General features: G+C 41.1%; 1 protein-coding gene across 3 annotated transcripts in view; it reads left to right on the forward strand.

Annotated features, from left to right (window-relative positions):
- KIAA0586 (KIAA0586 ortholog) overlaps positions 1-13,767 on the forward strand; it is a 117,092-nt gene that overhangs the window by 21,235 nt on the left and 82,090 nt on the right. For 2 of the 3 annotated variants that reach the window (XM_067554875.1, XM_067554873.1), the window contains exons 7-13: positions 1,964-2,200; positions 3,264-3,435; positions 5,386-5,574; positions 6,689-6,809; positions 7,545-7,692; positions 9,358-9,399; positions 11,373-11,599. In XM_067554875.1, coding sequence (XP_067410976.1) covers positions 1,964-2,200; positions 3,264-3,435; positions 5,386-5,574; positions 6,689-6,809; positions 7,545-7,692; positions 9,358-9,399; positions 11,373-11,599 — 1,136 coding nt within the window. The remainder of the gene's footprint in view (positions 1-1,963; positions 2,201-3,263; positions 3,436-5,385; positions 5,575-6,688; positions 6,810-7,544; positions 7,693-9,357; positions 9,400-11,372; positions 11,600-13,767) is intronic. The other variant, XM_067554874.1, reaches the window with a different exon arrangement.

Below are 13,767 nucleotides of genomic sequence, written 5' to 3' on the forward strand. Positions count from 1 at the left end.
CGTGGGAATAGTGTCCCAGTTTGTCCGTGACTCCCAAGTGGCAAAAAACTAGCATCGTGAACTTTTCCTGTATAGCCCACACTGACATTCATAAATCTGCCTCTGTGGTCCACAAGTGCCTGTATAACAATGGAGTAGTACCGTTGTGGTTTAGGTACTCATGTGCTCCTTGAGGAGGGCAAACTATGGGTACATGAGTCCTGACAGTTAGGAAACCCCATTCTCTCAAAGCCAGCTATTTATTACCTTTGGAATATCTTTAATGCTCACCACTTAGGGGTAAACCACATGCCTGATTGCCTCAGTTACCTCTGCCACCACTTTATCCACAGCCGGCTTTCCAACCCCAAACTGATTGGCAACGGACATGTAGCAGTCTACAGTAGCCAGCTTCCAGATAGTTATATCAACCCTCTTCCGGACTTGCAAGGGCGACCTCAGATGTGTTTCTCTATGCTGGAGGGTGGGAACAAGCTACTCACAAAGCTCCAGAAATGTTGCTTTCTTCCTGCCAAAGTTCTGGACCCACTGCTGGTCATCCCAAGTCTGTATGATGATGTGGTCCCACCAGTCTGTGCTTGGGGCCCTGAGCCAGAAGTGGCAGTCTACACTGGGGACATCAGCGGCTATGCCAGTTATACAGAGCAGCATCTGACAGTGAGAGTCTGAGATACCCGGCGACTCCTTCTCCTCTTCCTACTGCAGATCGATCAGAAAATCTGTCAGGTAACTTCGGTGGGACAGAAAACGCTGCCGAAATGTCCACTAGTGCCTTGTGGTTGCACTGCCGGTTTCAGGACACAAGAGTGAAAGTACAAGCAAGAGAAATTCGTCAGAAGCCGCCGCCTCCATGTTGCTGGCTCTGGTAGCACACAGATCAAAATGACTGTTTGGCAGGCTGTGTTGGCGGGCACTTCAAATTTCCTGTGACACGCAGGATGGGCGGTAGAGTTTTCCCACAGTGCAACACGTTCCTAGTGCTAGAGCAACCACATTTCAGCATGCAGGCGGGACGGTGGCGCTAGGGACTCTGGGATATGGTTACTTTGGAGTCTGTGCATTGTGGCGTGGATGCCAGAGCCCTAGGTTCAAGCACAGGTTAGAAAATCCTTAACCTAAGGTTAAAATACAGTGTAGACATTCAAACCCAGGGTTCCCTAACATGGATCAGCTGACTCGAGTCCTACTAACCCTGGGCTTACATTGCAGTGTAGACACACCCACCGTGGCCCCTGGATGGCCCGGAGGAGACACTGCAGCACTGGCTGGTGAAGAACTGAGATAGAGATCCACCGCTTGGAGCACAAGCAGGGATGTGAGTGATTGGGCAGGGGTGGAGCCCAGTCTGACCCCGATCCCCACCTGAGGGCAGGGCAAGGCCCCGTGACAGCCTGCTTGCACTCCAAGCAGTGGATCTGGTCTCAGCTCCTTGTCTGCTGGGCACTGCTATGCTCCTAAGAGTTGTCCGAGCTGCCAGCTGGACAGGAAGCAACTGCAGCAGCCTTGGGCTGGAACTGAGTGTGGAGTGAGTCAATCCCTGCACTGGGCCGGGCCAGATGGACTGCACCGGGTGATGAGACAACCCCCTTCGACCCTTTGGGATAGGGCCGGCCTGCTAACCCTGTTTTAAGGGATGTTTTCATTCAGTGTATTTGGGTAAAAGGCAGTTTGGCACGAATGAACGCTACATATTTAATGCTGTATTTACCTGTGCAGAGGTTCTCTTGTATTACTAAATCACCCCAAACCAGCACTATTATTATTTGTATCTTTCTGGAGGAAAATATGAATGCCAAAAAGTGTGTGATGTGATGGTGAGGGAGGAGCATTGGAAACAAATAGAAGTGGTATTAATACCTGCTTCCTCTTGCCTCAGATTTCAAACTCGAGAGTTTTACAAATGCATAACGAAGCTTCTCTTTACACTATACCTGAGCTATAGCTTCTAATTTTTTCCCCTCAGGTTCAAAGTGATTTGGAAGCACAAGTTAGCTCTGTTTCAGCATTGCTTAATAAACTGCAGGAGACAGACAAGCAACTGCAATGTGTTGCAGAACAGCAAACAAATATAAAGGCTCAACAACATGAGACATCCCGTTGTCATGACAGAGTCAGTGAGCTTGAAAAACAGATGAATGTGTTTATGGAACAGCGGATTCAGTATCTCGAAAAGTTACAACAGCAACAAATGCATATTCAGGTACCTGCATAGAAACCTAGACCTTGTTGCTGTTTCTCTGCCTCTGTGTCTTGGCGTTAGTTATACTGAAGTCGGTTGTTAAATTTCTTTAATAGAGTAAAGCTGCGACAGTGCTTTCACGTGTATGAGATTGTTATTGTGCCCATACGTCTATGCCAGAGGGATTAGTATGGTGGCCTCTTACCTGGCTAAGCAGTTAAAACTGCAGAGGCAAATGTATGGTATAGGACAGAAAAGTTTTATGACCTTGTTCCAGAGAGGGAGGATGGTCCAGTGGTTAGGGTACTAGCTTAGACCTGGAGAATGGGGTTAAAATTCCTTCTCTGCCTTAGACTTGAGTAAGTCACTTGGTGTCTCTGTCCCTTAGTTCTTCATCTGTATAATGGGGATAATAACACTTCCCTACCTCATAGGGGTGTTGTGAAGATAAATACATTAAAGATGGTGAGGCAGTCACATACCACTGTCATGGGAACAAGTATCTTTGGCTTTCAGCTTCATAACAATTCTGTCAGGCGTAGGCGTGTGTGTGCGTGTGTGATGGTAGCTTGGGTAGATATATCCGAGCTAGCTTTAATCTAGCTAACTCAGGTACCAGAGCAATGAAGCTGCATCATGTCAGTGCAGACTATCCCTGTGAGTAATTGTCCACAGTTCCAGGTGGGTTTGAACAGCCTGCACTGCAGCGTGCACTGCCACCACTTCACTACCCAGGCTAGCTAGATGAAAGCTAGCTTGGGTATGTCTTCCTGAGCTGCAGTCATACTCTGTGATTGCAGTATGGATATACCCTCAGAATTTGGAAAATAAATTTTCCCCGTATCCTACTGTCTATGTTTTTGGGACCCGCCAGAATGGGCATGCTTGTTCCCTTTCTTTGGCAATTCTGATGTGCCAGTTTTGTTCTATTCTGCCTTAGAAAACAAGGAGCGAGTATTAGTTTGGGGGCTATCACTTTTTCCCCCGATCCCAATTAGAACAATTGCGTATTTGCTTGTTCAGAGTGTTTGTTAGGTAGCTGTAATTCCTTTTTTCAAATTAACTTTGTACCTTTGTCTCTTAGTCTCATCTCATTAGCTCTGCAATCCACTCAGGTGGTTTCCAACCAGTTAACATACCATCTTCCAATCTGATGGCAAAACCTTCTACAAAACCAGAGCTACAGCAACCACTTATCAGCCAAGTCTCTTCAAGTCACAGGAATTTATTCTCTACCAATGCTGTACCCACCCAAGGTGAAAAATGCAGTTAATTTAGATATTCAGTTTTGTTTCTATCTTAATCTTGCTTTCATAAAGTTAGGACTGTAGATTACTAAGGAGTAACAAATATTTTTGCACACCTGATTTTATATTCATTAATACAGTGTGTATTTCATAAACTAAAAACCACATTATATCCAATTAAAGTGAGATTTTGGTATTTAGTGGATACATATACGCCACCCAACCGATTATATTAGAGAGGTCCAAGACTGTTTTATAAAAGAGAGTGAATGTGGAAACTTGTACACTGCCTGCCCATGCTGTACTTTGCCCTGGACCCTTTTGTTAGGGTATGTCTGCACTGCGTGTGACATCCCCCCAGGGTACAATCTGGACTGTGGAATTGCTGTACTCCCTTAACTTGTCAGCCTAGGTCATCTCTTACACTGCTATGCTAGTTGAAAGCAGCCCCTCCAGGCTTTGCTCTCACACAGCCATCAGAATGTAAAGGCACCACAAGCTAAGTTATATGAATGCTCTCCTAACCACTCATGAGCTGTAAACAAGGAGACACCCGGAAATCCCCCCCGGCCTCAGCCTTGCACCCCAGAAATGTGCGTCTTACATTGCTCAAGACCCCCTTGGACAGTGCAAGCTCATAAGTCCGTCATTTTATCAAAGAAAATTAACATGCACCAGCCCTTGTTAACCTGAGCAGAGATTCCCTAAACACTTCAGTCAAAGCTCACTGGTTTAGATAAAATATTAAAACAAGTTTATTATCTATAGAAAGATAGATTTTAAGTGATTATAAGTGATACAGGCATAAAAGGTCAGAATTGGTTGCAAAAAGAAATGAAATGATAAAATCACTATCTAATTCCTAAACTTTACCAAGCTAAGTAAAATTTGGAGCAAACAGCGTTTTTCACCTCTCTAGATGTTGCAGACAGTTACTGTTCTTGGTACACAGGCTAGATTCCCTTCCCAGCCTGGGACCAATCTCTCCGGTTCAAAGTCTTTCAAGCAATCTTGGCTCAGTAGAGAGGAGAGAGATAATGCAGAAGCCATTGTCTCTTATTTTATACTTTCCTCCTTTCCTTGAGGAATATCTGCCCCCATTGGGGTATAGACAAAGCAGTCTCTTGTGTATGTGAGATTTGAAGCATCTCTCAGGTGAACTGTAAATTTCTTGTTGTGTAGCTGACATTTTGGATGACATACAAGGTCTTTGTTATTTCTGAGGAGCTTGTCTGTGGGCGTGTCCCAGACTCACTACATGTTTGAGTAATAAACACATAGCAAAATCTCATAACTGCATATACAAAGATGATACACGCTTGTTAGCAGGATAATAATGTTCAGTTGCTCATGAGTTTTCAAATGATACCTCACAAGGCATACTTTGTACAAAATATATCATAACCATAAAGAAGTGGTGAATATGGGGGTTACAGGTTATTAATACAGGGTTATTTTGAGGTACAGTGTGTCACACTGCAGCTGGAAGGTGTAATTTCCAGCTTGGGTGGACATACCTGCACTGGCTAGTGTGTTTAAAAATACAAGTGTAGCTGTGGCAGAGTGAGTAGAGGGCAGGACTAGATGCTCCGAGTAAGATCCCGTCTGAGCCCTATGTATGTACTTGGGTGGCTAGTCCCTCCTCTGCTCCTGCTGCAGCAGCTACACTTCTATTTTTAGCATGCCAGCTGGATCAGAGCTAGAGCAGTATGTACCCGAGTTGGGAATTACATCTTCCAGCTCCAGTGTAGACATCCTCCACTTACTCTCCTCGGTATCAAAGTTACTACCTGTTTTTAAAATCTCTGTCTAGCTAATGGAAATGTTTTATATTTCTGTGGGGATTTTTTAAAAATTTCTGTATGCTTTTGAAGAGTTTTTTAAAAGGAAACCAATCTTTTAACTTTGAATTACAAAAAAAATTATTTGCATTAATTATTTTTTTCCCCTGAATTTAAGCATATTCAAGTCAATTTGGAAATTATGGTGTGCATACACAGAAATCCCCTCTAACGACACCAGCGCCTCGGAGATACGCTCCTGTACCTGTATCAAAGGATGGGAAAATCTCACAGAAAATTTCAAAGAAAGAGAGACCTATAGCAGAAAAGGAAAATGTGCCCAAATCAGCATATGGAGGCGTTGTGGGTAAGAGTCAGAGGAAAGTTCAGAAATGGCCTTCCTTTGTCCCTTCACTGATATCGACATGGCCAGTGGCTATTATTGCCTGTGTCATCTTCACTTTGTCTGAAGACTATCCTTATTGCATTACCTGAATCTAGGTATACACATTTGAAATGTCTAAAAATGTGTTTGGTGAAGGGTTAGTGCTGGCAATAAATGAATGACTCCTGGAGTTCAGGTCAGTACTGTTAATGAACACTGGGCGAGCTTCCCCACGCTACTACCATTGCACTCTGACCCTAATATTAAATATCAAAGTAATGAAAGGTGGTTGTTAAGTTGGAAGCAGGTGTTGAATGGGGTCCATTCTGTGTCCAGTAGTATTTATATTTTCCTGTTAGACTTGAAGGAGGACGTGGTGAGTCTGCTATTTAATGGTCCTATTTGATACTCCTTACTCAGGCAAAACTACTGACTCCTGAGTAAGAAATGTTGAAGAGAGCCCAAAACATGGATGATACACCCTTAAGGGTCTTTTCATACCCGGGAGAGGATAAGATTAAAGTGCAGTTCAGCCTTCGTTACAGTGGAAGAATGAGTTAAAATAAAATGCAGTAAAGTCAAGTGTAAAGTGGTTTGTGTAGGAATGCATTATCGTGCTTACAAATATTGAGTTGGCTATGTCAGAAGAGTTACCCGGGTGTTTATACGATCATGTCTATGAGTTAGGGTTTGATGTATTTATTTATTTAACAGTCCTAACTGACATAGCTATGCCAGCAAAACTTTGTAGTATAGTGCGGTTTTAGAATTCCCATAATTGGAGTTTTTGAAAAATAGGCTGGGCAAACACCTGTCTGGGAAGGTCTAGGTATACTTGGCCCTGCCTTAGTGTATGAGGCTGGACTAGATAGATGACTTCTTGAGGTCCCTTCTAGCCCTATGATTCTATGATTTTTAAAACCTAATTGATAAATAGTTTCCACTGTGATATTTTCATAAGTCTAGTTAAATATTGTACAGTGGTTATTTTTTTTAAATGAATTAAATATTTATTTCTGGAAATGAAAATCAGCCACTTAAAGTGCATTAAATATGCTTAATAATAATAATATCATCTATGTTTTTTCTACTGCAGGTGGAGGGAGACTTCTGGAGCAGATTCTGAATTCTCAAGAAACTCCATTGAGACAAATTGGATCTTCTGAGAAGGCATCATTAAACAATACCAGAATGGCCTGGCATTCTGAGGGAGAGTGGTAAGTAAATGTGACAGAATCAGAAGTGTATATAGACTTTTTATTTTTAATATGACTTAGGTATGTGTTTAGATATAGGAGAGATATTAGAGCGATTGGGCTTGGGCCTGACCAAGATGTGCTTGGTGCAGGACCTAAAAAGGGAAAGCAAAGGTGGCTTTATGCTACCATTCTGCTTCCACAATTTCCAGGGCTGCTAAGGGCTTGTTTTGACCACAGCATAAGTAACCTTAGGACAGCTGTAAGTAATGATGGCTGGTAATCACTCTCCCAAAGGGCTGAAAGGGCTCTCTGGAGCACAACAGCACGGTGGGTGATCTACCTTCTTCTGGGTATATTCCGTATGTTGCAGAGGGCTGGAAGGTAGTGGCTTGGGGGAGGGGAACGAAGCACTTTGAAAAATATTCTCTTTAATTAACAGTGAAATTATACCTTAAATTCAGATTGAAATAATTGAAATAACACTGGAAAATTGAGAAACTTCTCACTTTGGAAATTAACTAATCGCTACTATTTTTCTGTCTTGTTCCCAGTAGTGTAAATACTGTAATTATTAAACAAAAGAAGCAATATAATTGGCCAAAGCCTCTGGGGGAAGAAGCAATTTCCTTTCTATGTAAAGATTTGATACTTGTGCAAAGTTTAAATCTATGTTAAAATCCTCATATTAGAAGCCAGTTGTTTCTAAAGTCAGTCAGGTAGCTGTGAGATTTTAGTAATACGTAATCTTCCCAGCAGGCCTGCTGCCCTGCAGACTGACTCAGTCCCTGCCTTTGAAGGCCCCCTCCAAGATTTCAATCCAGTTCATAAAACAGTGAAGAAAGCAGAAGATGTGCTTCAAGATCTTGGCCAACTGAAAAGAGAAATGCATGGCATGCTACAGGTAAAGTAGGTGATGATATTGTTGGAATGATTACCATTTCAATAAGAAAAATAAGAAAATGTAAGCAGAATTATGATATCTGGTACCTACAAAGATTGCCATTGCTTCCAACTCTCTAAACAACATTATGTTTACTAAATAACTTGGCTGAAAGTTATAACCTGGTTGTCTGAAAATGGTTTAGGGGTATAACTATCTCCCAACAAACATACATTTGTATCTGGATTATAAAGCCACTGTGTTACTTTACCAAAGCAGTAACTTTAAAAATCCAGACTATAGAGTAATAGTATTAGTAAAGAACTTTTACTTCAAAGTTTTTTAAATATTGTGATTTTTAAATGCTGCTTTCTGCTGTCCTCTCTTCTCTCCCCAAGTACTCTAGTTGCAGACCTGATTGTTCCATTCACATTTGGCTTATCACGTTTATTAAATGTGGGGGGATGATTTAAACCAGTCCTTTCCCACCTTGACAGCTATTTCTTATAGTAAAATAGCCCAATTTCCAAAATTTTATCTCCGGTGCTGTTACTTGCATGGTTCTTCTGCTGAGCTAGTCCCTTTTATTGAAGTAGGTCTCTGCTGGCAGCAGTTAAGCTTAATTGCTGGCTTTTAAAAATGAAGCTGACTTAGCTATTTATGTATATTTAATGTTTTATTTATGAAACACAGCTGAAACAATTTAAAACAGTGTGGCTCTACAGAACTAAGTTGTCTTAAATGAAAAAATATCTAGTGCTGTACCTATAGTGCTACTGCTTTGGAGCCACATCAGTATCAGAAGGCCTGATCTAATGGTGGCAGCATTATCTGTGGAACAGAGTTAATGTTGAAGGCTAGTGCCAGGATTCAGGAAGTACTTTGGAAATACTGGAGCACTTGCTTTAAAAGGACAGAAGAGGAGAAAGGGATGGCAGGTTGAACAAAGGCGAGGGGTGAAAGAATCTCCTGTATTTAATTAGTGGAGCAAGCAAAGATACCCACAGATACCCGTCAGGCCTCCTCTGTGTAGTTTCATTAGCAAAACAGCTTAACTGCTTAAGAAGAAAAGTCAGCTGGAACACAGATGAGGATTTTAGCAGAGGTGGAGTTGAAGTAGTGGAGTACATAGGCAGTGCTGAGAAGCCAGTAGTAGGTAAATTTGCAGACAGGAGATGGAGGAAAAGAAGAATTTGGGATCAAGCATGATTCCAGCTTAGACACTGTAGACAAACAAAAGATCTGAGACAAGGAAAGATGGTCTAGTACTTAGGGCACAGCTCTAGGACTTAGAAGGCCCAGGTTCAATTCTCTGCTTTGCCACAGGCTTGCTGACCTTGTGAAAGTCACTTTGTGTCTCAGTTCCCCATCTGTAAAATGGGAATAAATAGCCCTTTCCTGCCTAACATTGCTGTTGATGATAAAGACATTAAATATTGTGAGGTGCTCAGATACTCTGGTAATGGGTGCCACATAAGTACCATAGACAGACATGTAAGATTAAAGAAATGAAGTTTTGCTTGAGGATACTCCTCTTGTCCAAGAGAAGCATGCTGAAGACATCATACATCATATTTTACTTTGACTTTTTGTACGCCTAACTTCTAAATACTGAATTTAATTCTGACACATATTTATTGTTGAAGTTTCAAAGGACCTTTCTCTGTCTTTCTCCTCCTCTCCCAGGAAGCAAAGGCATGGAAATCAGACATGAATGATTTTGTTAAGGTATGGTGGGATTTTTTAATTGTTTCAGAACTGTTGGTGTAAACAGTGTAATATTTAAAATTGTTCTGATTTTTTTTTTTTTAAATGCCTGGAGTGACATAACAGTATAGAAACTCTGCTGCTTCGTTTATCTTCATCTTTTTCAAAAGATGTCCGTTACATTCAAAGTACGGTTTCAATAGTTCTGTGACTTTTGATATTCTGTTTTAGTGAAATAAACGTGGGGAAAAAAGGCTATGAATGCTGCCCTCTCAACTCTGTATCAGGTGGACTGCTAATGTGATCACTGTTTTGCGCTCTGTGTGTACATAGAAATATAGCTCTGGGTTTAAATATTTCAAGGTTGTACTGAACGTATAGCTAAATTCCTGATGTTACACCTTTTTCAGTAATTTCAGATGTTTTATTAAGCACATATGTTAATCTTGATTTTTATTCTTAAATTTACATGAAGGTGATAGATAGTTTGTAGCATACTCAGACCTCCACAGGCAATATCAAGCCCCATGCATTGAAGCGTTGGGCTCTCTTTTGTTTTGTCAAGCCAGAGCCTTTTTCCAAAGTGGCTCTCCACCATCAGCAGCTGCTCTGTGAATGCCACCAACAGCCTTGAATTGTTCTCATTATGTCCCACAGCAATCTGTCCTCCAAGGAATCGTCATGTTCCCCACTCATTTGGTAGTTCTGGTGGCTCTGCAAATATTCCGGGATTGTGCACCCTTTGCTTGCAATGCTCATAGCAATAGTGCAGAGCTGTGCAGGCTTCAGGCTTCCGTCAAAGATGGCAGACAGCAAAGAGGGCCATGCAGGCATGTGGGATTTTGAAAAAAAGATGTGAAAATTATGAGATACAGACATATTATGGGATGGAGGCTGTTGCAAACTAGGAAGTTGACTCCATGCTCCCAGTTCTCCTGTGCAACTCATTTCGACCCCATCAGGGCATTTCGACCCCATCAGGCATTGCCAGAACTTCCCAAACGACAGTGTGCTGGACAGTGGCAAAGTTCACAGTTGGATACAATGACGCACTGTGCTCTGCATCACTACAAGCACTCCGGGTCAGTATGTGCACCACTGACACAAGGAGCCGAGTACACACATGTGCAAGCAATATACTAACTGCGACGGATGGATGCTGATGTAACTTGAATTGACAGAAGTTTGCAGTGTAGACATGGCCTGAGGTCACTTCAGTTGGTCATTACTAACTCCAGAAGAGCATTCTTCTCTGCATGCATCTCTTCCCCAGTTCTTTTTGTGGAGACCAGGCATCATCTTTTGCGTACCTCCAAACCAGAGTATGATGACGTAACGGTTTCAGTCTCTCTGTTCGTATGCATTGGTGCCTTTGTCTTCACACTTAGTGGTTTAATTACTAATTTTGTTTTTGACTTGGTGAAATGTTTTGCAAATTAAATGGCTAATAGTTTTTTCGGTATTTCTTACAAAGATGTAAACATAAGCAAAGATGGCAGTAGCATATGGTGCTACTGAGTTAGGTATTGCTATATTACCTGGTGTTCCTTAGGACCAGATTGATGTCAGTGGAAGTTATGTGCATGTGTATGGAGGCAGAATTTAATCCTTATTCTTTTATAATTAATTATGCTTAAATGCTGATGAACAGAGAGATTAAGGAGTAGACATCACAAGTTATATTTAATGGTTTAATCTTTTTCACATGCTGCGTTGCTTTCATGTTTTATCAGCATTGTGCCTCAGACACGGTATATTATACTTGAATGTTTGACAGGTTTCAGATCTCCTTCCATTTGTTTAACTGTTGGACCTAACTTTGCAAGACACTGATCTCTCTCTTCAATTTAGGCTGAAGTCAATGGTAGTTGCACTCCGCCTTACTAGATTGGGCCTTAGAATTGGTAATAGATCAACAGTAAATCAGATTAATGTACTCCATTTAGAAAAATGATTTGTTATGTTAAAAAATAATTGTTTTTCTTAAATTTCAGTCGACAAACTCTGTTGCTGCACCTAGTCTTGCTGAACATCATCAGGTCTCCAAGCCATCTATTCTTCAGACAGTTAAAGCACCAAAATCTGTGCTGAAGGATGCTGAAAGGATTTTAAGAGGAGTACAAAACAATAAAAAAGTCCTGGAAGAAAATTTGGAAGCCATTATTCGTGCAAAAGATGGAGATGCCATGTATACCTTTATTAATGCTTTGACTACAAACAGGTGGGAATCTCATTTAATCTTCCATGCTACTACCCACTCTACACATAGTACTAGATAAAAAAAATTCTTGGTTCTACATATTTCACATTTTTATCTATGACCAGGAAGAAAATAAATACTGATAAAATTTGCAGACAACACAGAAATTGGGTGGTAAATAGTGAAGAGAACCGGTCACTGGTACAGGGTGATCTGGATAGCTTGGAATGCTGGCCTCAAGCAATATGTGTTTTAATATGGCTAACCTTAAATATATACATCTAGGAACAAAGAATGTAGGATGGGGGGGCTCTATCCTGGGAGGCAGTGACTCTGAAAAAGATTTGCAGCTTAAGGTGGATAATTAGCTGAACATGAGCTCCCAGTATGATGCTATGGCCAAAAAGAGCTAATGCAATCCTTGGAGACAAACAGAGGAATCTTGAGTAGGAATAGAGAGGCTATTTTATCTCTGCATTTGGCACCAGTGCAACTGCTGCTGGAATATTGTGTCGAATGCTGGTGCCCACAATTCAAGATGTTGAAAAATTGGAAAAGGCTCAGAGGAGAGCCATGAGAATGATTAAAGTATTAGAAAGCATGCCTTCTAGCAATAGCCTTAAGGAGTTCAGTTTATTTAGCTTAACAAAAAGAAGCTACACAGAGCTCTTCTGTTTCTGAAGAGCTCTATGTAGCTTGAAGGCTGGTCCAATAAAAGATATTACCTCAACCATCTTCTTTTTCTAATATCCTGGGACCAACACAGCTACAACAACACTGTATGCCATTCACATCTGGAAGACTCTTCCTCAGATTAATACCTGTAACTTCTATAGGATATTCACATTATGGCAGGCTTTGGCTTTTAAATTTGTTTTTGCTCTGTCAGCAATATAAAATATTTGTATTTCATTAAACAAATCCCCTTACTTCATGTCTTCCTGGACATACGCTACTTTTTTCATTTTGAAGTATATATAGCCATTCTCTAGTATGATGTAGTTTTATTCTTTCCTGTTCAGGTGTGACAAATGATGAAATTGCTGTTTTTTTGTGTCAATCCAGTTGAATTTATGTTTCTTGTCAGTATCACAATTTCATTTTTCCTCACACAGACATGATGGGACAAGTTCTGAGTTTCTACTTTACCTTCTAGAATCTCTTAAGCTTAGTTTGACTGGGAAAAAAAAATAAGCTTTCAATTAAGGGAGGGTTAAAAATGGTTGAGAAATTTAGAGACTTTTTGGAAGGAAAACTGATACATGTTCCTTTTCTGGCATGGCAGTGCAGCCTGGCCTGCATGGGTTTTAGGCAAGCCTCCAAACCAGGGGTGCCAGTGCTTTCTGAGGCAGTTAAAAACTCTAACTTCTCTGCAGCATCAACTTCAGATGTTAAGGATCAAATTTTTGTAGCTGAAGGTAATTTCCAGGTACCCAAATAACTTAGCCTGTTTGGTGAATGCTTAATACAGAATCCGAGTGTCATGCTGTCTGGGTGGCCCATAACTGTGAGAGCCTACTACAGGGAAGACTGTCAGAAACAGAGTAGACACCCCAAGATGGTAGTATGTTCTATAATTAGATTTCACCAGCTCAATAACAAATGTGAATTCCTGGAGCACTATAATGGAGTCACAGACAGTCCCCTTTGGCTCTCCAGTCTATCTTGCCACCCAGGCAAGCTGGACTTAAAGTGATAAATGGTCACTTACACCAAAGACCACAAAATATTCCGGTTGCTCCCAGGCCCAAGAGACCAGATCAATTTGTACCTTAGATCTCACACTGAAGACAATGCCTGTAGCCAATCTTGTAATAAGCTAACCAAAGGTTTATAATGAGGAAAAAGAAATGAGAGTTATTTACAGGTTAAAGTAAGCAAGCACATACATACAAATGAGTCACCATCTGTGGTTCCTAAAGATGACTGAGATGTAGTTTATCTGTCAATTCAAAATGTCTTTCAGGGCAGACCCCAGATTAACTTCTGGGGATCTCTGCCTTAGTTTAGTGTCTCTGGCCCTGTGAGAGTTTAAATAGCAAAGAGATGAAAAATGTTCCTGTGACCCTGTTATCTTTTACATTTAGACTTCCAGTCCATAAGATGAGCTCCTTTGCAAGTACAGTAAAACCAGCCAAGAGGGACCACGCATGGGAGTTAGCAAAAGTGGTCACTTGTAAAAGGTGGTC

The sequence above is a fragment of the Emydura macquarii genome, unplaced genomic scaffold (genome assembly GCF_026122565.2).
Source record: "Emydura macquarii macquarii isolate MOO-44397 ecotype Brisbane River unplaced genomic scaffold, CSIRO-AGI_Emac_v2 contig_1551, whole genome shotgun sequence".
Classification (NCBI taxonomy): domain Eukaryota; kingdom Metazoa; phylum Chordata; order Testudines; family Chelidae; genus Emydura; species Emydura macquarii.